At 33.6% G+C, this 25,138-nt stretch overlaps 1 protein-coding gene across 3 annotated transcripts in view; it reads left to right on the forward strand.

Moving 5' to 3' along the window:
- LOC148613731 (glutamate receptor ionotropic, kainate 2-like) overlaps positions 1-23,989 on the forward strand; it is a 76,338-nt gene extending 52,349 nt beyond the window's left edge. For all 3 annotated transcript variants that reach the window (XM_088587302.1, XM_088587304.1, XM_088587303.1), the window contains 14 exons: positions 2,765-2,923; positions 7,768-8,019; positions 8,368-8,549; positions 10,365-10,418; positions 11,219-11,386; positions 13,394-13,549; positions 14,302-14,403; positions 14,975-15,088; positions 16,041-16,250; positions 16,864-17,206; positions 17,765-17,982; positions 18,592-18,814; positions 19,226-19,491; positions 21,085-23,989. In XM_088587302.1, the coding sequence (XP_088443428.1) occupies positions 2,765-2,923; positions 7,768-8,019; positions 8,368-8,549; positions 10,365-10,418; positions 11,219-11,386; positions 13,394-13,549; positions 14,302-14,403; positions 14,975-15,088; positions 16,041-16,250; positions 16,864-17,206; positions 17,765-17,982; positions 18,592-18,814; positions 19,226-19,491; positions 21,085-21,255 (2,618 nt within the window). In that variant the 3' untranslated portion in view covers positions 21,256-23,989. The remainder of the gene's footprint in view (positions 1-2,764; positions 2,924-7,767; positions 8,020-8,367; positions 8,550-10,364; positions 10,419-11,218; positions 11,387-13,393; positions 13,550-14,301; positions 14,404-14,974; positions 15,089-16,040; positions 16,251-16,863; positions 17,207-17,764; positions 17,983-18,591; positions 18,815-19,225; positions 19,492-21,084) is intronic.
- Positions 23,990-25,138: the final 1,149 nt, after the last annotated feature.

Genomic DNA, 25,138 nt, shown 5'->3' on the forward strand with positions numbered 1-25,138 from the left:
TTTCATGACATTTAGTTATATAAACTATAAAAAACGAATGTTTAACAGAACACCACTTCCATTTATCAAATGCAGTCATATTTCTTTCCGATAAAATAATATAACTTCAAACTTGAAACCGTTGCCTGGGGACTTGAATTTGCCTTCTATTCAATGCATTTCCTGACGATTGGAGTAGTGCAGTACAACTTTTCAAAGCTAAGTACAGAAATGTCACGTGGAAATGTAAATGAAATAAATATATTTTCTCTGATATTTCCAACATGCTATCTAGTCAAAAGACAAACATATAAAGTTACAACGTTTAAATTTAAGCCATAACACCTCTAACAAGATTGCGACATATCTGATCACTCTTTTGCAATCCTTATTGTTAATTATTTTCAATTTGTGCTTAGTTCTTGGTACCTGAAGGGTATCAATTCCTAAGTACCGTGCTACAAAGCGATTTATCAATGCGTGTAACAATTAAATATTAGCTTCTAAAATTGCAATCTCTGCCATTTATATCTCAATCATGATCCGGTTTCTGATAGATGTCGTAAACTTCCGCTAACATCTGCACAGTTTGATTAACTAATTAAACATATTGTAATCGATACGTTAAAATTACTGATTAGTGACTATGTTAGAAGCAGAAGAAATCAGACTAAATTGATTTCTTTGCGAAAGAATCATGCAGGAATCCGGTCTTTGAGAAATTGACGTGATATGGCCCATAACTCGCGTATCACATCATGTTAGACTGAGTACGTTTGTAGTATTTTGTTTACCGTTTTAAGTAGCACATCAACTAAGAATCATGCAGATATGATTCATTGTTGGTTTTGTTTGTTTGTTTGTTGGGGTTTAACGTCCGAGCAGCAATATTTCAGCTATATTCAGACGATGAACATGAAATGGATGATAAAATGAACATGAAATGATGATGAAATGAAAAAGGGATGGGACACAAGGCCAATGGGGTCGACAAATTTTGATTGCCACTGGAAATAGGGAGAGATGGGTATGGTCGGGCAATTTAGCCTCCTGTGGCGGAGCCCTATGGTTCCTCCTACGGGAGAATACCACAGTAGGGTTCTTAACGTGCGAGGAACGTGGCATCTTTCCCAACACGGTGCACCACCATGGTTTGCGGTCAGGTTTTCCGTATTATAGCCTGACAACTCCAGTATGTAACACACCAGGGGTACCCCATTCCACCACCTGGGCACACAACCCAGTTGCTCTGTGGGCAGGGCGCCCTAGCCCCCGGCTAAGGTTCTGAGCAATATTTAGTCGCCTTTTACGACAAGCTTAGCGCTGCTGCAGGCCTATTCTTTTGACACCCGGACCTGCACGGGGCTTCTTTTGACACCCGGACCTTCACGGGGCTTCATTGTTGGAAAGCTTACGATATTTTCCCGATGCAGTCGGAATTGACTTCGCTTTGGCGTCACGTGATACCCATGATGCTTAACCATGACAACGTAACCGATTGAGCTTACAACCTCGCATTTCATTGGACAAAAGTGATAGCAACCGTGAAATGCAAAGCTCCATTAGGGGCATTGTTGTCCTGAATATTTTCTATCACGTTGATACATTGAATTATGATCTTTATATACTGATTTATTGGAAAAAGCTTACTTGTTGAACCAATTAAATAATTGAATTACTAAACGTAGCACAGTGTTCATACAGTTCACAAAATAAATTTGGAATGAACAAATCGAGAAAATGCGTCGGCTATCTTTTTGAAAGATTGTACTTGTTCCATTTTGATATTTTGCTTAAAATTTTATAATAGTAAACAGAAACTAACGTGTTCATCATGTAACCATTGGTCTTAGGAAATATAAACTATGTAATTTAAATTAAATAATAGGAGATAACTGTAAATGAGACTGAAATGAAATATGAACTATTTGATTTTTAATGTGAACTTTCTCCTAATGAAGACAGATTGGAATGAATAATTATATACAGTTCATCATATGGACCCATTTAGCAATACAAATAAAAAAGACTTTTTTGGAGGCTTACATGTACCACATATTACAGGATTTGCATGATTCTTACAAAGCCTGCTAATTAAGTACAGGTCAACCTTAGAGTCATGAAAATAAAGAAGAAAAATGATAAATTTATTGTCAAATTCCTTAACAACCCAATTCTTTCAGAGTGTCACATTTCTGAGGCTGGGGAAATAATTGAAATTTTTCAAAACTATTTAGTTGAATTACATTGAATAGTTCACGCCATTTTTTTATTTCATGTCACTACTTAAAGTTTGACCTTTTCACCTATATAAATTTAAACTATTTCTCCACATACATTTTCCATTATTATTTTCATTCGTTTTCAATTCATTAGATGCATTTACATTATCGTAAAAAAAAATCTGCACGATCCTTAGGTTAAATTGTATCCTGTACTTAAATGGAGAAGTACTTCTACTAACAGCCGTTTCCAAACACGTGCACTAACACACGTGTACCGCAGTTGATATGGTTGTGGCAAGAATACACAAAGAAAAATGTAACTATATGAAAAATTATTTATTATTATCTTCACCAAACGAACTTACAATGTACGTTCATCTCCCAATCACCCGCATTACCAAATCTACATATACAGTTATGTATTAGGAGATACGTAGATATTATATGTATATATTTTTCACCAACCTCATTTCACTAAAAGCCTCTTTACCCTCCAATACAATTACAGGTATGTATTTATGAAATGGATAAAACTTGATTCAGTACTTTTATATTTGCAGGTGGGCTCTTTGAAGCAAAAGACAGGGGTGTAGAAATAGCATTTCGGAACACTATGGAGAAAATCAATCTCAGGAACGATATTTTACCACAATCATTGCTCATTTATGATAAATATGCTGATGTTACTGAACAAGACAGTTTTGAAGCATCCAAAAAAGGTATGTACATGCTTTAAGATTAATTCTACTTTCCTTGTGTACGATATATATGTATTTTTTTTCCTCCAAGAACTGGTGTCAGTAAATTGCGATCTGAAAGCAACTCGTATGGATTGAATGAAAATATCCTTTAAATACAATTAGGCAGTGGTGTTGTCAGAGGGATCTTACAACTGTTTCATAAAACTCAACGATGTTTAACATTTTACATGTACATTTACAAATTATATTATTAATTACACATGTTTAGCAAATATTATATTTCATTTGTATCACCATTCATGAGTGACTTCTTCGGCACATTTTATTTTTCGGAAAGGGAAGTGATGTTCTGATATAAAGGGATTGAGGAATTAATAGAAAACATTTGCCTGTGCAACGAAATAAAGGAAGTATAGAAAAAAAAAGAATCTATTTCCTCCATTGTAAACACTCCTTATCGAGTGGTAGCAAGGACTTTCAGTAGTAATATTTACTGATTATTACATGTAAAAAATCTGTATCACATGCTATATAAAACCAAGACCCTATATAACCCCAAGGGCCACAAGCCTGAGGGCGACATAGGTCGAGGGTTCGTACGGCATTAAATACAGATTTGGCATGTCATGTTCGTTACACTTAATCATTTATTTTAATGTCTAAAATACTAAATGTGTGTTCCGAGTAACGGTGCGATACAGGGCATGTGTTATAAATGCAGGCTTAAAGGTGTGATTTAGGTTATGCGATATACATGTAGGCCAGGGGTATGCGATATAAACTAAATATTGCATGTCAAAATCTGTATGATATGCTGTATCAACCCGAGACTCCTATATCAACCAAAGGGCCACCGGGCCTCGGGTGATATAGGTCGAGGGTTGATACAGCATGCGATACAGATTTTGACATGTCATGTTCATAATATCACATATTTTAACCATACTTCGGGTATGGCCAGTGAAGGAGTGCGATATAGGTATGCGATATAGGTCTAGGTATGTGATATAGGGTATGCTATGTAGGTCTAGAGTTGTGATATAGGGTGTGCGATATAGGGTGTATATGGTTTAAACAAATACTTATAATGCATATACAACAAAGTTATATTTTTATGTAAATATATGATTTAGGGTTTAAACTATCAATTATAATGCACATACAAAGACCGTATAATTTTATTTTAATACTTGATATACTTTTATAACGTATTAAACCCACGAATAATCACATGCCCTGATACATGTACAACGTATTAAAAGTGACTCTACATAGACATAACCATCAAAAACAGTTATTAGCACACCTCGTTATCAATTTGACATGAATACTCAGTGTAGCTGCAACTTGTTAGTAACATTACGTCACATGAAATGAAGATGATGAACAAAGTTATTTTGAGAAATAAAAATGGTTTCCACAGAAAATCTTCCACTCACTTTAGATCAAAGGCCTGGAAGAAAACAACATCTGATTTAGATTAACACATATAATGGGTTTCCCAATATTTTGTTATCGGTAATAGTGCTTTATCGGCGAACAGTAACGAGTTATGTCCCTTGGGGAATGTAAATCTAACAAACAAGACATATTGTTGGAATGTTTTTTTGCAATAATTTAATTCAATATAAAAGACGTAATAATGTCGCAATTATTTTGACGCCAGACAGTAGCTATAGGTAACCTGCATTATTGGAGATGCTTTTCTCCTGTTTCGGTCATGGCGGATAGTTAAAGCTTGTCGGTGGTCTTACATAGTAACTATAATTATTTGAAGAGAAATAAGTGCAATGGTACCGCAACAATGAGTCGTATGTGATTTAGGTATAGCAATGCTGTCCCTAGAGAGTTCTAAAAATTGTGTGTTACGTATAGTAGATTAAGAACTAGTAAATAAAAAGAAATGTATCCTTTATAGCTCGGTGCTTTAAAATGGCAAAGCAATTGAGTATTACCACAAATATGCTAGTCCGTTGCACATGGCCATTATATTACGTTCTAAAGTACACTTCCAAAGCCAAATTTTACAGTTTATCATATCACTGCACCTTGAAATTCTTACTCAAAACCATCAAAAACAATGAGTATACATGGTATCACCTATACAGTAAAATAATACTTTAAGTCTATCAATATTTTATATGTAATGCTTAGTCCGGTGGTAGCTTTGGAGACTCTGACGTGATATCTCCCATAGTAGCACTTTTTTTTTAAGCTTTAAATTTGACATGAGAGATTTGCTGCATTCTTATACTTGTACTATATTTTGGTATTTGATTAATTAAGAAAAAAACTAAATAACTCAGTTTCGAAGTCTTTGATCATGAGTCTGTTTGGCACTGAATGTAGGGCTATCAATACAAAATGTACAGGCAGAGAATTTTGCGATGCCCTCGATAGCTTCTTCGGCGGATGTTCCTAGAATAACAGAGGACGCATACCCTACCGGGGCACCTGATTTACCTCTCAGTTTTTAGTCCGAGCTGCTCATTTACTTTTGTTCCTTCGAGTTCGTTGTTTTCTTTGTTTCATGTTCTTTGTTGTGTATGTCTGTTTTTCCTGTCTAGTTTTTATTCTTGTATAATATCATTTTGATTTCCGTTCGAATCTAGGTTCCTTTGATTACTCTTAAATTATCCCACACCTAAAAGCGCTGTCTACACAAAATGCACATGTACATGTAGTACGTTTTGCGCTGCTCTTAATCTGTAGCTTTCATCTCTCTCCGTTTTAAAAACTACTCTTAGATTTACATTAATACTTCACAACCTTGACTTCCCGTTAACTCATCTGTATATTGCTTAACCGATCAGCATCTATCATACTGAATGACATATCAGTCTTAGATACCACTATCTCTTTATGGCTTTAGTATCAAGGCACTTCCTTTTTATGACCGAAATCTTCATTGAGGAATTAAGATCGTATTATTCCCCTCACCATCAGGACGTAAGAAACTGCTTACAATTAGCCTTTTGACGCCGACAATATTTCCTGTAGCAACAGAACTGAAGATGACAAGCTATTAATACAGACTCAAAGAACAATTTGAAGATGTTACTTTTAAAGATAGTTCGAATGAATAGTTTTCTTTTCCATTAACCTTTATCCATATGAATATGCATCGCAGACAATGGCATCCATAAATCTAGAAATTGTATAAGTCTCTCACGACAATCGATATGTTTTACTGTCGTCTTCAGTCGATGAATGAGTCTTCAAAGTAGAGAACAACACGTCTAAATGCTAGCTGTCATCTCGAGTCAACATTTTCTATGTTTGCATACATAAAAAATGATTCATTTTTCAATTTCTGTCAGTATTAATAACGGTTTAAAAATATGAAATCTAGGAATTGTGTTTATTTTGATGTGAGCTTTCCAATTCTGATTTCTTTGGCCGGTAATGTCAGAACTGTCTAGAAATTTGATTGATCTTGCAGTTTGCTGTTTGGAACTTAAAGAGATATTTCTTGAACTTTCACCATCAAGGACCTTTATCTCGAACGAATTGTAATCTTAAAAGCTGAAGTTTGTTTTTAATGAGAAAGGAAAGTGGATATTCTGAAAATAAATATATATTTTCAAAACGCAAGTTTACCAGAGCCAAATCTAAGTCAATTTAGAGTATATTTACTTTTATAGTAAACTGCTGATCGTTCCACCTTTTATTCATGTGCGTGTTCCTCAGATACCATCAGGATATTGAATAGTCTGGCTATAAAAAAAATCGTTGGCATCATCTCTGACCATTGGAAAAAGTATATTATTTCTATCCTAATCACCAGATCTGATTATTTTGTTGTGGGAGAAAATAAACATAGATAGGATGATAATACAAACTGTAGTATGGTGATAATTAATAATATCAGCCCGAGCATGCAGTGATAATCGGATTTCGATCAATAACAATTCAGTAGTATATTTGTCTTTGCGTACACTATTGTTTTGTTACATAGCAGAAAAAGTAACAATTCCAAAGGTACATGTACATGTAATAACAAAACACAAGTAACACCAAAATGACACAATACGATAACTACCGTACAACACAAAAGAGCTAAAAAGTACACACTGAATAGCCAACAAACACGAACCTCACTACACCCGGGGGTAAACTCTGGTATTCCGGAAGACCGAGCAGTTTCTTCTTGTTTTAAGACACCCACCGTGCTGCTTGCTTAAAGTTAGCCCGGTATCGGAGAAAAAGTGTTACTGTATGACTGATGGTGGTTGTAGGTAATATTGAAAACCGACTTGGATTTGTTCACCAAGTCATATTTGTCCTCGGCTGGTATTTCTATACAAGCAGCAGAGCAGAGGACGCTTGACCTACCGATGCACTTGGTCCATGCTCGCAGTTTTTAAGTGGAGTCCGGGTTGCTCATTTACTTTAGTTTCATTGTACGTGTTATTTTGGTTATTTCATGTTATGTGTTTGTTTTCCCTGTCTATTCTTTATTCTTGTAATATATACTTTTGATTTCCACTTGAATGTTGGTTTTGAAGTAGAGGTTTTTCAATACTGTTTTGATGTTGTGTCGAGCCCAGTACAAATGACGAGCCGAGGATTTCCAAAAACCTGCCGTGCATGGCATGATGGTTTCAACGATTTGCCATTAACTTTGGCCTTTTCTCCTCACAAATACCGGTATCTTACTCTTTCTCAAACCAGAATAGAATAAATTGTGAATCCTCGCAATAGTACTAGTATGAAAATATACGAAAACGAACTAAATGTTCACAATCGGGATTGCCAAATGAGATTATTAAATTATTCACTAGTAAAGTTGCCAGATGTTTATGTAAGATATTTTCGTAGTTGCCTTTTTTATTATTCATCAATGTCATTTATTTTTGCAGTTTGTAAACTGATAAAAAATGGAGTTGCAGGCATTTTTGGACCATCATCACAAGTTTCATCAGGCCACGTCCAGTCCATTTGTAATGCTTTATCCATTCCACATGTTCAGACATTTTGGGATGCGAGAGAATCGAGAGACTATTTTTCTATTAGCTTATATCCACATTATGAAGTATTAGGCAAAGCCTATGTTGATTTGATTAAATATTGGAAATGGTCTACTTTTACAATTATATACGAAGACAACGATGGTAAGTTCATTCTTGTATAGGTCAATTAGGGTCAAAGTCATAAATCAATGTCAAAGTTCAGGTGTGAATGGTAACTATCTTACATTAACAATTTTACACATTTTTATGATCATAAAATTTAGAAAATTGCCAGTGTTTTGTGAAGTGCTTATTTTATAGAACGAAGATACATGTACTATCGCCTAATCTTAGGCAATTATTGAAAGTGATGTTGATGCCTAATTTGTCATGCGCATTGTTTAAATTTCGCATAGTACATGTATATTTTAGCCTTAATTATATATATTAGAATATCTCATAACGTGCAATCGGCAATTCATTTAAGATCTAAAACTTTATTTTCAATAGGGTTGATACGACTGCAAGAAATTCTGCGATTTTCCAAAGGTGAAAAAGTGAATATAACCGTCCGAAAATTAGATCATGACCCGGGAAACTGGGTTTATATGTTTAAAGACATGTCAGATAAAAAGGAGAAGAGAATTATTGTAGATTGTGACGTTTCAAAAGTATTCAAGGTGCTCCAAAAGGTAGGATACCCTTTAAACAGGGATAGTCTTCTAAAAGGGAGCATGCGTATTGCAAGTTTGTCTCTGTCAGTTTTTGCGTACAGATATGGAAGTCTATTTCTGTAATCAAGATAAATAAAAGTCGCGAAAAATTATCTCGAAAAGTCGTGATAATTGGTGTATTTTGTCGACATAAATGACAATTTCATCTCAAAAAGTCACGATAATTTTTCGTGATAGTTAAGATTATTATGTCGACTGTTCGAGTTAATTATCAGGACTTACACAGAGTCATGCCAATATGTAGCTTCCACATAAATATTTTCGCTGTAGCTTTTTACCAAAATCACGACATTACACTAATTTTTGTGACAAAATGGAGACAAGTTATTTCAACTTGTGAACGTATTGATATCTGCCGACATAAACTATCGCAATTTTATAGTTTAAAGTTATGAAAACGCCAAGTAGTGTCAGTTACAAAATGTATACATTGTGATAAATCATATTGATTTTTTTGTGAAATAATTTGAATTGTTGACATAATATTTCGACGAACGTGTAATTTCGTGATGGGTTATCGTAACTTACCAAGAAAAACTAGCTTTTGTCGAGATTTAAAGTCAATAAGTCAAGTTATTTCACGAAAAAGTCAACATAATATATCGTAATTCACATGTTTTGTTGTTGACACTACTTGGCATTTTCACAACTTTAAATTCTCAGATTGCGATAGTTTATGTCGACAAATATCTCAGACATCATAACTTTTACGACCAGTTGAGATGATAAATCACGATTTGTCATGATAATTAGCACATAAAGTCGTTGTATTAGTATAAAGTTGTCACATCTTATCGTGAAAATATTTTATGTCAAAGGCATAAGTTGTCGTCGGTTCCCTTATAGTCGCGATAATTCATGTTATTATATCGAACGGTCGACATAATTATCTTAACTATTGCGAAAAATTATCGTGACTTTTTGAGATAAAATCGTCATTTACGTCGACAAAATACCCAAATTATCACGACTTTTCTAGATAATTTTTCGCGACATTTACTTATCACGATGACAGAAATAGACTTCCATATACAGATAAAAATCCGAAAAATCTTTTCTGCACATATTATTTTTATCTCCACGCTTCCAAAGAAAAAGAAAAAAAACCTTGTCCTTTAGTTAGACGAGGATAAAAAGTATTCGAATTTGAAGATGTCCTTAAGTGAAAGAATCGGAGGTAGTTGCACGTCGTTACGACAAGGAATTCACTGATTCAGTTAAATCCGGCTCCTTGATGATAACAAACATGTCCAGAACTGAACTAGGTACAAATGTACATGAAGCATTTTAAAAAAAAACTTTAAAATATAATGTTTGATGTCCCAACAAACTCATTAAAAATAATTCTCAAAATACGTTTTTTTAGTAAGAACATGATTGGCTGATATATATGACAAACTGTATTTCTACTTGAAACAAAAAAAAAAAAAAAAGAACGGCTTTGTTTTACATTTTCTAAATCCGGACCGGTGACGAAATTATAGGAAACAAATGTCAATGACTTATCCTCTTAAGTTGTAGATTAGTTCTATTCGGAAATACCATTTGTCATGATGAATGTTTACCACTACACAACTTAAGCATTGACTTGCATTCTCCGTCAATTTTGTCATGGTGTTTTTGTAACAAAATTAAGACGAAACTGAAGTCAATTTCTTTTACCTGTGTACATATATATCTTTTGCATTCAAACCTACGATGCATTTTCTGTGAACACGATGACTCGCTTCGATGTTTACGATATAGAATTATGATATAACTTATTATTTACAGGCTCAACAAGTCAGCATGACCAACGAATATACACATTATATGTTCACAACATTGGTAAGTTGTATTCAGGGTAGTCATAAATGATCCTGACAAAGTTTGGGCCACACACCCGTTTATTTAGGAAACATTTAATATACTTGTAGCGAATGTTTTTGGACTTTCGACATGAACATTTTAAGGTTAGACATTTTCTGTTACAGTTGCAGTCATATGCATGCAGGCAGTCTTGGTTTACAGACCGATTTTTCTGACATACTTGAATGTGCGTTATTTCTTCTAATGTCTGTTGATTATGCTCAAAGAAACCCATAAAGTTAATCCTATTACACCTATCACAGAACACTTACCATAAGATATAATTGGTTAAGAACCATTAGAGAGTTAAATACAAAAAAAACCTTTAAGACGGTCTTACTTATAAAACCATGAAAAAGGAAATTAAAAAAAAAAAAAAAAACGAGAAAAAAAAGAATTTTGATTTACCGGGAAATTGTCCTAAGCACAAACAATACTTTTTATCTTAATCTTTGATGTTTTCATACTTGTAGCCAGTATGATCCATAATCCCCTAGTGCAAATTTGAATTCTTATTTCTCTTAGGACAAATTAGAATTCTAATTTACACTGTTTAAGATCCAGAGCAAATTGGAATTCTAATTTATCCTAGGAGAAGTTACAATTTCAATGTGCCCTAATAGGATTCCGGATCTTACTGGATTCCAATATGCCCTAAGCTAAGATACGTTCAGATGAATCGAAATATATTATCATTATTAAATATTACATGTCTATACTATAGTGATGCTTACAAATATTTTGTCACACTACAACAAATATACTAATTTGCATTTCAGGATTTAGGGCTTGTCGATTTAAGTACGTTTAAATATGGCGGTGCCAATATAACGGCATTTAGACTTGTCGATCCCAAAAACCAAAAAGTTATGGCTGTCAATGAGGACTGGGTATTCGAGGAACTGAATAACAGAGAGTCGCCTCTGCAAGGGCAAACCACGATACCGGTAGGTAACAGTTATGATATTTTTTTCCTAAAATTTACAAATTGAATTCGAAGACGTTTCTTGATTAAATGACAATGGTTTCCCTTAAAAATAGAAGAAATCAAATCCGTAAAAATTTGGACTTAAGACAAATCTCATGTCAATTGTGTTATGCGTTGTTGAAAAGTATATTTTTTAAAGTATTTTATATGCAAGACATTGAATTAGAGCTCGTTTTATAACTGCTACAACCTGCCCAAATATAGCGCTTACTTTCAATCCTCGTTAGATAGAATTTTATGACTGTCCTGTCCAAATAAACTATCTTATTTAAAATTTGTGGTGTAATTCAGATATTTTCAAGTTGGTTTAGAAGTTCCAAATGTCCCGTGTAAAATCTGCCTATGATGTCCATGTTAAGAGCATGAGATACAGCCTAAAACCGAGGCACTTTCCTCACTTATATATGTATTAACGTCTGTGACATCTAAGTTATTTAAATAAACTTTCTTAAAACGTTCATTGAAAGTAAACGGTTAATGCGGGCAGATTGTATAAATTCCATTTTATTTCTTGCTGCTTCTGGACAAACAAATAGAACAGCTATCTTAGTCTTTACAACAAGACAAACAGCATGGAGGTATTATATTTGTTGTAAATCTGTAACGTTTGCTTGCTCCTCATTCAAACACGAAAATTCATCAAGTTATTCAACTACTGTTACGTCTGGATACTAGTTTGAGGAAACGTGGGCCATTCGGGGAACAGTTGACAGGATAAAGGGAGATAGGAAAGATGGGGCAACAGAAAGGGTGGGAAGAAAAGAAGAAATGGGGCGGGAGAAAAGAGAGAAGGGTGGGAGAAAGAAGAAAGGTATCCCTGTCCATCCCGTCATACGGCAGAACCTATTTTATCGTACATATATAAAACAGAATGAACATTGCGTTTGTTTTGACGCTCCTTCAATGTAGGAATGGTTCATGCATCTTTATGAAAAATAACTACAACCAATTAATCAATACTGTCTACCATTTAGATTTCTAAGTTATCGGAGAATGTAAAAAAGTTTTCAATTTTGATAACACTACATATTATCGTACCTGAAACATTATGATGAAGTGGTTTTCAAATCAATTTGTTTGTAGCATTTTAACTTATCTTTTGGGCTCGGTAATGACATTTTCTAAGCTTTCATTATTTTTGTCTGTGATCACAAATGTTAATGTTGTCCTCTATGCATTTTTCTCAACATTAATCAATTTTCTAGATACATATTACCGCCATTAATAATGAGAATGAATGAGGAATTGCGTTTATCAAATTGGAATAAGACATTTCAGAGGCATTCTTTACTAACGTTACAAAGTTTACATATTAATATTGGCTCGTCTGAAATAAGCAAAATGTAATATTTCAATTTTCTTTATATCCACAAAGTGATTTACACGATGCTAAAGTATGGTATTTGGTAAAGTGTTCATTTCAATTTTTAACCAACATACATAAATATACTTACCGAAAAAAAAAAGATTGCTTATTTGGATTGGATCAATACCATGGTTGTCTGTTTCCAAATAATTTAATTTTAAGAGGAACAAGTTTTCTGATTGGATAAATATTTTTGTCCATTATATCTTCGACCAAATTTTGTAATGCGACTGTGATGTCATCAACTTTTTTTTTATTATTTAATCGTTAAATTTTGATACTGAAATTAGGTTATATGTAATGACTGTTATACTTGTAATTGTTTCTGCTTTTTGAAATAACATCAATGCGAATTCGAAGCAAGTCATTTAGTTTGCACCACGTGATTGGGGTTATTCCTTCATAGACAGAAACAATTATAAGTCATTCCTTAATTAGGCGGCATTTTGATTATGCTCACATGATTCTTCATGGCTACATGTGTATATACATACAAGATATGACAGCTTTGTTTCCAACAATGCATATATAGGTCTTTCGAAATTCTTTATGTACAATGTGTACATGTATGTAATTTGTGTCAATTTTACTTATTTTCAGACAGACGTAGCTTTAATGTATGATGGTGTTTTTCTGGCTGCTCTGGCCCTACATGAAGTTGGCAAAGCTAAAGTGGTCACAACAGACAAGGAATTATCTTGTTCCAAGTCAAAATCATGGGCTGACGGTATCAGCGTCCTCAATTACATGAAGACGGTAGGTTTGCCTGAGCAATTTACCTTTGTTACTTTATCAAGCTACGAACAGCGTCAGACATTCAAAATTTACTTTAGACGCTGTAGCCAGCCCTCTCATAAAAGGCAAGAATCTTGTAAAGTCGAGGAATTGTGAACGATTTTACACGACGTTATCCGATCGTCAAACTGGGTTTGACTTGAATAATGTCAGAGAACTTCGAAAGTCTTGTCTGCAGCGGTTAGTATTACATATATAATAGAGGAAACGAACGACTGCCGCTGCGTGGAGCTATTGCTGTATGTATAGCATTAAATCTTTAGAGACCAATTTGCGAGAAGGTGACGAAATTTTGCATGGTGCACAATTCATCCGAATTTACATGTATCTTATAGATACTATGGGTTGATGTTTATTAATCTACCAAAACATTTTCTACATTAAGCATAAAATACGAATACTGATAGAACATCTCTGTAAATGTTAGTTGTTCCTATAAAATGCTTTTTTTTAATTGTTTTTGATAGATCAAGAAAAGAAATAAAATTACTGCGTTTAAACAACGATTTTGCTTGACATAAATTTGCCCCAATTTCTTGTTTTCAACAATATAGTGCACATGATAAAATAACTGCCTCTTTCTTATTCATTTTTGCATGTGGTTAAATTAACTAGAGAATCGATTTGCACTCAACACGAGTGTTTTACTAAAGCTGTCACCACTTTTTAATTAAAAGATAAGATAATATTATCATGTAATCTTTTGTGAATAGATGGACTTCGAAGGTTTGACGGGAAGAGTTCAGTTCGATAACGGCGAGAGGAAGTCTTTTAACCTTGATATTGTAGAGCTTGGAAAGACGGGATTGGAGAAGGTAAATGCGTGCATACTCTCTCTATATAACTGATTAGGCTGTTGTCTCGTTGCCATTTTTCCAACGTGCATCACAATTATATTTGTACAGTTTAGCCATGCAAAGTTTGGCGATCTTTATGTTACATGAATTCAATATTGAGAGCAGTAAGGAATGTATATCATTGTATCACACGTTAGTTTGTGATGGCAAAGTCTTCCAGCTTATTGTTATAATATTATTCATTATCATTTCGCCTCTCCACCCACCCCCACCCCTCCCCAAAATAAAAAAAACAAACAAACAAACAAAAAATCAAAATTAAGACAATACACAGCAAAATGTAAAATCCACACATAAATTTGTTTGAGTTAAAGAAAAAATTTCAAAGGTTACAAACGGTATCAAATGAAAATGACACCCTATGGAACCCCATTTGTTATATGTTGTACCTGGATGACCACTACGCCTTATTAACTTCCCGTCCCTTTCATTTCTTTATTGCATGCTAGTGTCTTTTGTTGCTATTTAAAAAAAAAAAACGGGTATAAACATCTGTATTTTTAAAGAATTCAATTTACTTTTGTGATAGATTGGTACATGGAATCCAAAACAGAAAATCAACATTACCAAGTCAGAAGAGGAGAGAAAGAAGGAAATAGAACGTAAAATTTCGGGACGAATGTTCAGAGTAACAACAAAAATGGTAACTAGGAAGCTTTAGTATTCAGTATTGGTGTTTGAATAATCTATAAATGCTTCTAAGTTATGCCAGAACGAATACCATTCAGGGAACGCGCTAGGCTTCACCAAAGTTGCAATTTACGATTTTTTATTTTGATCTGTCGGCAAAAATAACCAGTATTTGGGGCTTAAATTTTGTAAATTCAAATCGACAGGAAGTTTTAAATTTGTTATCGACGGGCATCTTGTCCAATCAAGCAAATGTAACACCTGTCGGAGCAGTATTATACGACATTGTAAAAGGCGATTACTTTTTCCTCCTTCAAAGTTATTTTTCTTTGCCTTTTAAAAAAAGATGAGTAGCCTAGGTGATACAGATCTCAGTATTAACTAATTTGATATTATGCATTGCATTGGGAGATGGAAAAAAGTACATGAAAGTCGACTTTTAATACATTTTTTGTTAAATTGTTTGTGCAAAAGACTTTCATGTAAAATCGATTGAGCATGTGTGACTGATATGCCCGCGATGTAGGGCCTGGGTAGAGCAGACAAATCTTCCTCGCGGAAGTGTATATTGAACATGCTCTTTGCATGCTCGTTGACTATCCCACAATTAATATGAAAGGATCTATTTTTGTATTTTTGTTATTTGTGCCGTTAAAGGCAGTAGCAAAATGTAAAGCTTTAATAAGAGAAGACCATGTTTCGTACTTATCAAACTGGTTTCCACACTTGCATTTACAATGTACACTACAGGGAGGATTCAGAAATTTATACAAAATATTTACATGTACGAGGCTGTTATAGGTTATTTTTTTGCCACAATATTGCTAAAAATAACTAATAATTCGAAAAAAAAAATGGGATTCCAGGCCGCGGTTTCCCTCTTGATCTTACGATGCAGTTGATTTTATATTGACAACATGAAAAAACTTTTTTTTCAATCTGAAATTTCACATTCTTAATTGCAGGACGAGCCTTATGTTATGCTGAAGACAGACATAGTAAAAGAAGGAGAGTTGAAGTATGAAGGATTTACTATTGATATACTTGAAGAATTGGCAAGACGGTTAGATTTTAACTTCACAATTCATGAAGCGGACGGATACGGTGGATGTAAGAAAAACGAGAGAACCGGAAATACAGAGTGTTCTGGGATGGTTAAAGACCTTGTTGATGACGTAAGCATTTATTTACATTTTGAAATGATGTTTGGTCTCAAAAGTGTACGTATATGAAGCATTTATTTGTCAGCTGTTGTTGCTTTTAACTTTATATTATATTATCCCCAACGATCAAGAAGCGGCTGTTATGCATTTAAGACATTGTTAATCATTTTAACAAGCAATTTCTACCTCTTTTCAAAGGAGACCATACGTATTTCAATAAAATACATGTATACCAATGAAATTATTGAAATGAGGAATAACATTATCTTCAAATTACTACTAATGAGGCTTTTAACGTCCTTGACTAGTCTAAAGAGTCCCGCACTAACGACATCATCAACTTGTGCAGCTGTCCCTTTTAAGAGCCTGTCCATTAATAATTCGATTTTGAGTACAACGCACAAAGAAGGACAACTTTCAATACCTTAAATGAAAAATCACAATATAGCTGCTTGAAGTTTACGTGAGGGTTGGATTTCCGTTGCATAATTTTAATGAAATTACCCAGAAAAATTTAAATTAAAAATTTTGAATCCAACAAGAGAATACATGGACGTGTACATGTATGTTTATAAGCAGTATACTGCCTGGAAATTCTTCAATATTACTGTGCTTTTTTATACAGAAAGCTGACATGGCAGTGGCGGGCATGACCATCACATACGACAGAGAAAAGTATATCGATTTTACAAAACCATTCATCAATTTGGGGATCACCATTTTATATAAGAAACCAAAACCTGTGGCACCAAAGCTGTTCTCATTTTTGGACCCACTTTCAACGGAAGTTTGGATCTATTTATTATCGGCGTTCATGTGTGTCAGTTTTATGCTGTTTGTGATAGCTAGATTTACACCTTACGAATGGTGTAACCCACACCCATGTAATCCTGAAACAGATGTTGTAGAAAATCAATTTTCAATTCTGAACAGTCTTTGGTTTTCGATCGGAGCTCTCATGCAACAAGGTTTGTGATGTAATACTAGTTGATACAGTTTCTAAAGGTCTGAAGAGAAACAGTTGGATTCGAGATATGATACGATAAACATGTAGATTATCACTCCATCAAAGCAACCAAATATTAGGTTTATATATTTCAGAAAATACTTTCCCGAAAATTTCAAATACGTTGAACACCCAAGCGTATTATTAATATTTATATATATGAATCTGTGTAGGTCTTCCGTCGCCCTGGTCGTCCGTTCACCTACTTACAAGCCGTGCAATAAATTAATAAGGGATTTAGATATTTTTTTTTCGTAGAATATTTTTCTTCATTTAAGGGGACCCTTACTTATCGCATTTTATTGTCATGCAGATTTTAGATTTATGAATTATGTGATTGTATATGAAGTGCGTGGGTTGTCAAATCGAAATTTAAAAACAGGAGGCCAATCTGCCCGGTCCTCAGTACTGCGCTTTGTTTATTAAGGTAGCCTAACACTGTAACACAAATGGAAAATAATTTCGGAAAATTGAACAATTAGTATTTGCTATGATTTCAATAATTTTTTTTCCATTCAAGGTTCTGAGGTTGCCCCTCGTGCTATTTCAACAAGACTGGTTGCCTGTTGTTGGTGGTTCTTTACGTTGATTATAATATCTTCATATACAGCCAATCTGGCTGCTTTCCTTACTGTAGAAAGAATGGTTTCTCCAATAGAAAGTGCCGAAGATCTCGCTAAACAGAATGTTATCAAATATGGTACTCAGGGTACTGGCAGCACAATGAAATTCTTTGAGGTAATATAATAAGTACAATTTTGATATAGTTACTGTATTTTCTGGCGTTTTGATTGGATACCTCAGAGCATAATTTTCCCATTGATGATTCTAGAAAGGTTCTTTTGATAAGTTCTTGATATGAATGTCAAATAATATATAACAATTCATATTAACCCCATTCTGTGTTGGGAATAGAAAGAATGTATGCCAGGGGATGAATTCGGATTTTTTATCAAAAATATTCGAAAATACCCCTTTACTCAGTTTGCGACGGTTCACATTTCGATCAAATAATTTTCCATTTGTAGTTTGTATACATTGGTTTCTAAATTTTCGTTTTTGAAAATCAGTAATGAAGTTTTTCGTCAAAATAAAAAAGGTATGAGCAAATTATATCTGCTAACTATGAGAATGCAATATCAAAAATATTATACAGTTACGGCCCTCTGAGGAGGTGAATATCCAGTAGTGTCAACCCGAAGTAAGGTTATTTCCCTGAGGGTTTTAGTCGTGGTTATGTTTCATCCAATAAAATTAATCCTTTATTATGTAAGGTATAATAATATATAATAAACAACTAATTCACGGTTAACACGAATACATTGTATGCTGCATTTTTCCTCACAGAATTCCGAGTTCGCCGTATACAAAAAGATGTGGACAACAATGTCTAATGACCAAAGCGTATTTGTTGACAGCAGTGAGAAGGGTAAACTGAAGGTAATGAATGACAACTATGCTTTTTTCGCTGAATCTACGTACGTCGAATACACAACTGCAAGAGAGTGCAACTTGATGCAGGTTGGTGGACTATTGGACTCTAAAGGATACGGCATTGGATTACAAGATGGTAAGTCTTATGAATTGTAAGCATAAATCATTATATACTTTTGTCGATATAAATTTCAGTGCATTACGTCTGGCGATGAAATTTACGAGGACTGATTGATATCGGATTTTAAATGTATGAATGTTTATATTTTGTTCCCATTGAATACAGCGAAACTCAATACCTTTCCGTAATAACAAATGGTTCCTGATACTTTGTTTTTGTTTTTGTTTTTGTTTTTTGTTTTTTTTGATAATATAACGAAATGTCTCACTGCTTGAAAATGATATCAAATAATTAGTCCTTGTCATAAGATAATTATTAAATTATATTTGTTCTTTCATGTATCATAATAAATACATCTAGTAATGCCACCATTTTTTCTCTTACCCCAACCACTGATATTCTAAAACAAAAAAAAATATTTTCTAGATTCGCCATACCGTGATGCACTTTCCAATGAGATTTTAGACATGGCAGAAAAACAAATTATCGCAAAATTAAAGGACAAGTGGTGGAATCAACAAAGGAAGAATGGAACACAATGTACAACCGCGAAAAAGAGCGTGACAGCCTCGTTGTCAATCAAACATGTCGGTGGAGTTTTCGTTGTATTGGCAGGTGGTGTCATAGGTGGTTTTCTGTTGTCCATTTGCGAATTTGTTTATAAAGCAAGCAAAAATGCCAAGGAAGACAAGGTGTGTATATTATGTTTGATACATTTTCTACAAGGACTCAACTGTTTGATTTTTACAATTTGAAAACAAATGGGGTTAATATAAACCAGGACACAAATTGTTTTGCTTCAGCTAAGTTTATTGCTTACAAGGAAGAAACTAACAAAAGAAATAAAAATACAAAAACATGAAGAAGTAACTTCAAAATACGTTTATGAACTAATACTTGAATGAAGCAAAATCATGTACATGTATGAATATGTCTTCTTATTTTTAGCCTAATTAAATATTTAATACAGAAAATTCTTTTTAAAAAATGTGCAAGAAAACGAATTTTTTCTGACTACACAAATAATTAATTTTTTGTTCAACTCTGTGTTTTTATACATAAAAGTTTTATTTTAAATATTATGAAGACTTGTAACAACCTGGTATGTAAGTGGGTTGATGTTTGCATTTTCAACATTCATGACATCGTTCACATCACATTGTTGTCCCACTCTTTATAATCACCTCTGGTTTGGTTTTCTTTCGTATGCTTGGCAAATTACACTATTGGTAGTTTTTACACGAATCATTTCACATGTTTTACAAGCAGTCAGTCAAAACAAAATGCATTCCATTAGTGTAGCTCAGTTTTTTACAACTTCTGGGTCATGTAGACAGGTTTATTTTTGCAAGTTGCAACACTACATTACAGGACCCCAGTATTTGTAGAGAGATAATAGGCCTTTAATGAGATTTTAAGTTCTTAAGACCAAAACATACAGATACATGTACAGGAATGGCCAGCTACATGTATTTCATGATTATCTTTTACACAGTGGTGTATTTCTAAATTAATGCATATATACATGTATATAAATAAACAAGTCTAAGGAGATTTGCAAAACAATACCGATTACCGGTAAAAGATGTTTCAAGATAATTGACAAATATTTCGACACTTTATGTTATCGAAGTATTTGTCAATTATTTTGAAACATATTTTAATTGGTACTGTTTTGCAAATCTTTTTAGATATATGTTTATTTAATTTGTATTACATGGTAATTTCTACCTATTAATCTCGTTAGTTTGCAACGATTCATTTAGACAATAAACTTGCATTTCAGCCCTCCCAGGGTGGAATCCTGGATACATGTATTTTTTAGGGGAGTGTTTGTCAATAGAATTTATGTAAAAATCAAGAATTTCTTGGAAAAAACATTTTCCTCATTTTTTGGGGAAACAGTGGGTTGGCACTCCCATCCGTGGTCGGCACCAACATCGGGATCTGTATATATACTTTCGCAGACCAATATATGACCACTGTATCAATGGAAATATTGAAAAAAAAAAATCATTAGAGTGAGAGCAAATTGAGAGTTTGGATAGAGTTATCTGCCCATGAATTGATGATTGGCAATGCATAAACCATATCTTTGACATTTTACCAAAATGATATGGAAATTCTTGTCTTCCTTGATTCCGAAGATATAAATACATGTCACATTACACTGTCAAGGTGATTGCTTAGTTCATAAAATGTTTTACAAACTCTTCGATTTTTACAGAGATAAACAATTTTTTACCAATTTAACCATTTCGCACTTTATTTTTTCTCAATTATAGCAAACCTTATGTTCCGAGATGTCAGAGGAATTCCGATTTGCCATTACATGTTTCGGATCATCCCGGCCTTCTAAACGGAAAAGTAGTCTGGATATCACTGACAATGGTATAATCCAAACTTCTCCCATGATTCCAAATAATTATGGCGGTGGCAAAGAATACTATGCTTGACCATGAAGTTACAAGAGTTAGGAATACTTAAACTCAATGCAATCAAAGTTTTAGAAAAGTTAATGAAAATCAAAACACAAGCAAAAATATGAGATGCCAGATTATGTACATACAATTGATACTGTATCTTCAAATCAAGATGATACTTGTATTTGTGAACATTTTATTATAGTGAACGCTTTTTAAGACTCTAATAACTCCTTTATGGTTTGATATATGACCCTATTAAGGCTGTTATTATCTACGAACAACTGCATATGCATTTCCGGGAGTTGTGGAAGAGCCTTACAAGCAATCAAATAGTGTGATTGGTATGTAGTTGATGGAATATAATTACACCTTCATTACAGACACTGAAGTGCTTCCCTTTGATAAACTAAGAAAGAATTTTAAAAATCAATGGAAGTATGAATGAACAACTGAACGTGAGCCATTCGGGGCATTCATCATTTGTGTTATCACATCAAATCATTTAAATGGTTGAGAAAGAACAAATAAACTTTCTGTCGCCTCAATGGGGATCTTAATTGCGCTTCCATTTTTACCCATTATGGAATTGGTTGATACGGTCCTTTTAAACAGCTCAACCATTAATCTTTATCATGATCGAGAATTGTGCTTCCATTTGAGAGATAGAGCCATGAAACGACAAACGATTAGCAAAAGATATCACCTATCCGCTCCCTTTCCTTTCCGGTATTGATAATAGGGGAGGGTAAGTGATCATGATACCAAATTTCAATCAAATCATATTTGTAAAGTATTTGATCTCTTGTGCTGTTTTGTGACATGCATACAAAGTATTTTATACAGAGGTATATCATGATATGAATTATTGTTTTACATGTAAAGTGCCTTACGATATTTATAGTTTTTATCCACATGTCTCAATTGTACATGTATGCATTATCTAAGACTGCAGGAAACTATGCTTTGATTTGCTGCAGAAGATTTCACACAATGCTCACACGATTTTCAGGGGTAATTTTCACTTTAGTATACAACATGAATATGTAATGTGACAAAGGAATTGAAATTTTATTCCCAAATATTTTTTCGGTTACATATTTTGCGAAAGGTACATTTCAATAGAATATTTATGTAAATTTCAAGTGCAATTTTCACGTGAAAATTGTGGCAAGTAAATTCAAATAAACATTATGTAAATTGAATTAGCTCCACGTGAGTTGCACGCAAAGTTTTATTTAGAAAAGTAGTACCAGCTGTATATTCTTGTTTGAAGTAGTCTCTCATATTTTCTCAGTAAAAGGGTTATTTTAATTATTATAACGACAAAACTTTTTTTCTGAAGTAAACATTTCTGTGTGTTTGCTCGGACGTTAAACCCCAACAAACAATCGAATCGTCTAAAATTCCCGTTTGCTCTGATAAATTTTCCAAACCGATTTTCGTAATTAGAAAAATATGTACGACATGCAAGTTTAATATGTGCCATTTAAACAATTTGTAAATAGTCATTTAATTCATCATTTTTGCACCCTACCGGTGCACCTGGTCCATGCTCCCAGTTTTTAATGGAGTCCGAGTTGCTCATTTACTTTTGTTACTTTGTATGTATGATTTTAGTTATTTTATGTTCTTTGGTGTGTATGTCTGTTTTCCATGTCTGGTCTTTGTCCCTGGATTTGATTACCGCTATAACCTTGGTCCCCTTGATTACTCTTAAATCATTAACTTTGAAATATGAACCGATGAAAGGATTTCATATTCTTCTAAATATTATGTAGCCGCTAAACAGTGATATTGTTCGCCTTTTCAAAACTGCCCCATCCACTTTGAATTGAGAAAATGCGCTTCATCCTTTTTTAAATTTTTAAATTTGGAAATACCTTAAATTTGTAGTTAAATCATTAATTTTGGAGAGGATAACAAGTAACATACAATTTAGAAATAATTTATTGGTGTAATTATGAATAGAAATACCATGTCCTGCAATATGACCACCAGTTGGGAAATAATTTATCTTATTTGGAATGATTTTTAGCAATTTATGTGGACCAAATGGGAAACTTTCACTAGGGGAAACAACCTTATTCAGAGGTAACGTGATGCAAACAATATCGCTGACTAATTAACAAAAGTGTGTTTTTTTTTTCATCCTATTATATAAATAATATGTATATTGATAAATAAAATCACCTGTTTAGCCAAATGATTGCCGTCCGTCCTTGAAAGTCGAATGTGCAATATATTAAAGGTGTCAATTAAACAAAAATTTGCAAATAGTTTAACAGATAATTGACAATATGATTAATGTTATGAGAAGACCGTGATGTATTTGAAGAACAGTGCATCATTTTAAACAAACACAATATTGAAATATATTCATAAATAGTTTAACATGCTACTACCAAGTTTTGACAGCAAAAAAAAATGACCCGTGTTTTAGTCTTGTTTAAAAAAAATGCCAACGTGAATTTCCGACAGGAAGAATCGTTACGCTTTTTAAATTCCTCATAGGAAGAAAAGCAAGTCTTCACTAACATCAATTCAGTATTAATCAGGCGTAAAACTAGTATTAATTAATATCATAAAAGCCATGTTTTACTACATTCAGTGTTTCAAAATTTCCATATATTTTCATCGTAGTAATTTTGACGACATCGTGTGCATACATCATATTTTTGAGTTTCTTTATGATGTACATTATAGTTTGATGATCATACGTCCGTTGCATCTATCATACTGAAATTATTAAAATATTTTAAAGTAATTGTGTAGTATTTTATTTTTTATATATCCAGTCGTTACAGAGGATTTTAGTTGTGCACGAATTACATTTTATGTTAAACACACACACACACACACACACACACACACACACACATAAATATATATATATATATATATATATATATATATATGTTAACATCTAAATGAACTATCCCGTACCACCATACATCGTGAACTAAGTTACAGCCCTAGATTAATCCTACGAGGAGGAATGACCCGGCCAGCGAAAGCTATATTTTTATATAGCCTAGCAGGCCGAGTGGTCTAGGGCGCTGGATTTTGTGCAGGCGGTGTTGTCCTAGATGTCACAGCAGTATGAGTTCGAGTCCCGCGGAGGGAACGACCAAAAATTTGCATCGCAAATTTGACAGTTCTAACATCGTTGGGAATTTTTCAGACCTTTCTATACGTTTATATATCTTCCCTGTATCAATTTGATCCGATGGAGCAGTGTAGCAAATAGAATCGTCACATTCTGAGACGTTGTATATATATGTGTGTGTGTGTGTTCCGGGTATGTACACATGTACAACCCCTGTAAGGTGTAATTTAATTATTGTCTCAAAGTCCAATAGTGAATCTGCTATAAAAACAGTACAATGCAAATTACCAAGCAATCCTATATTTTTTTTTATTGTTACAACATTTGCTTTGTTGTTGCCAAAGAAAGTATTTTAAAAGTATTTATATTTTAGATATAATTTTAGATAAATAATGAAACAAAATTGAAAAACACACATTCGCAACGACCAGTTTGCGAGTCAATTTCTTGGTTTATCATTAATTGTGTCTTACCTATTGAGTGTTAAATGTAGGAATAATGGGATAAGGGGCAACCCGTGAATAAAACGAACCCCAGAATACCAAACGACAAAAGTTTCTAGACAAAGCACAAACGAAACCAAACACAACGATACAATTGAGCTGCACGAACCTAATTGAAACTCACACAAGAACTAGCATGCTCTGAAAAAAAACCGGGCAATTTCTGTCTATGGCATTGGTCCATCGGTGATACTGAAAGTAAGAATATTGGCAAAAAATACCGAAGTGTGAACAATGGGACAATTAAGCAGCATTCTTTGTATGAAATATAAACATTCTGTAAAATGGGATACACACAGAAAGA

This window comes from Perna viridis, chromosome 6, assembly GCF_037379345.1.
Source record: "Perna viridis isolate PV_CMFRI_1.1 ecotype Kerala chromosome 6, ASM3737934v1, whole genome shotgun sequence".
Taxonomy (NCBI): Eukaryota; Metazoa; Mollusca; class Bivalvia; order Mytilida; family Mytilidae; genus Perna; species Perna viridis.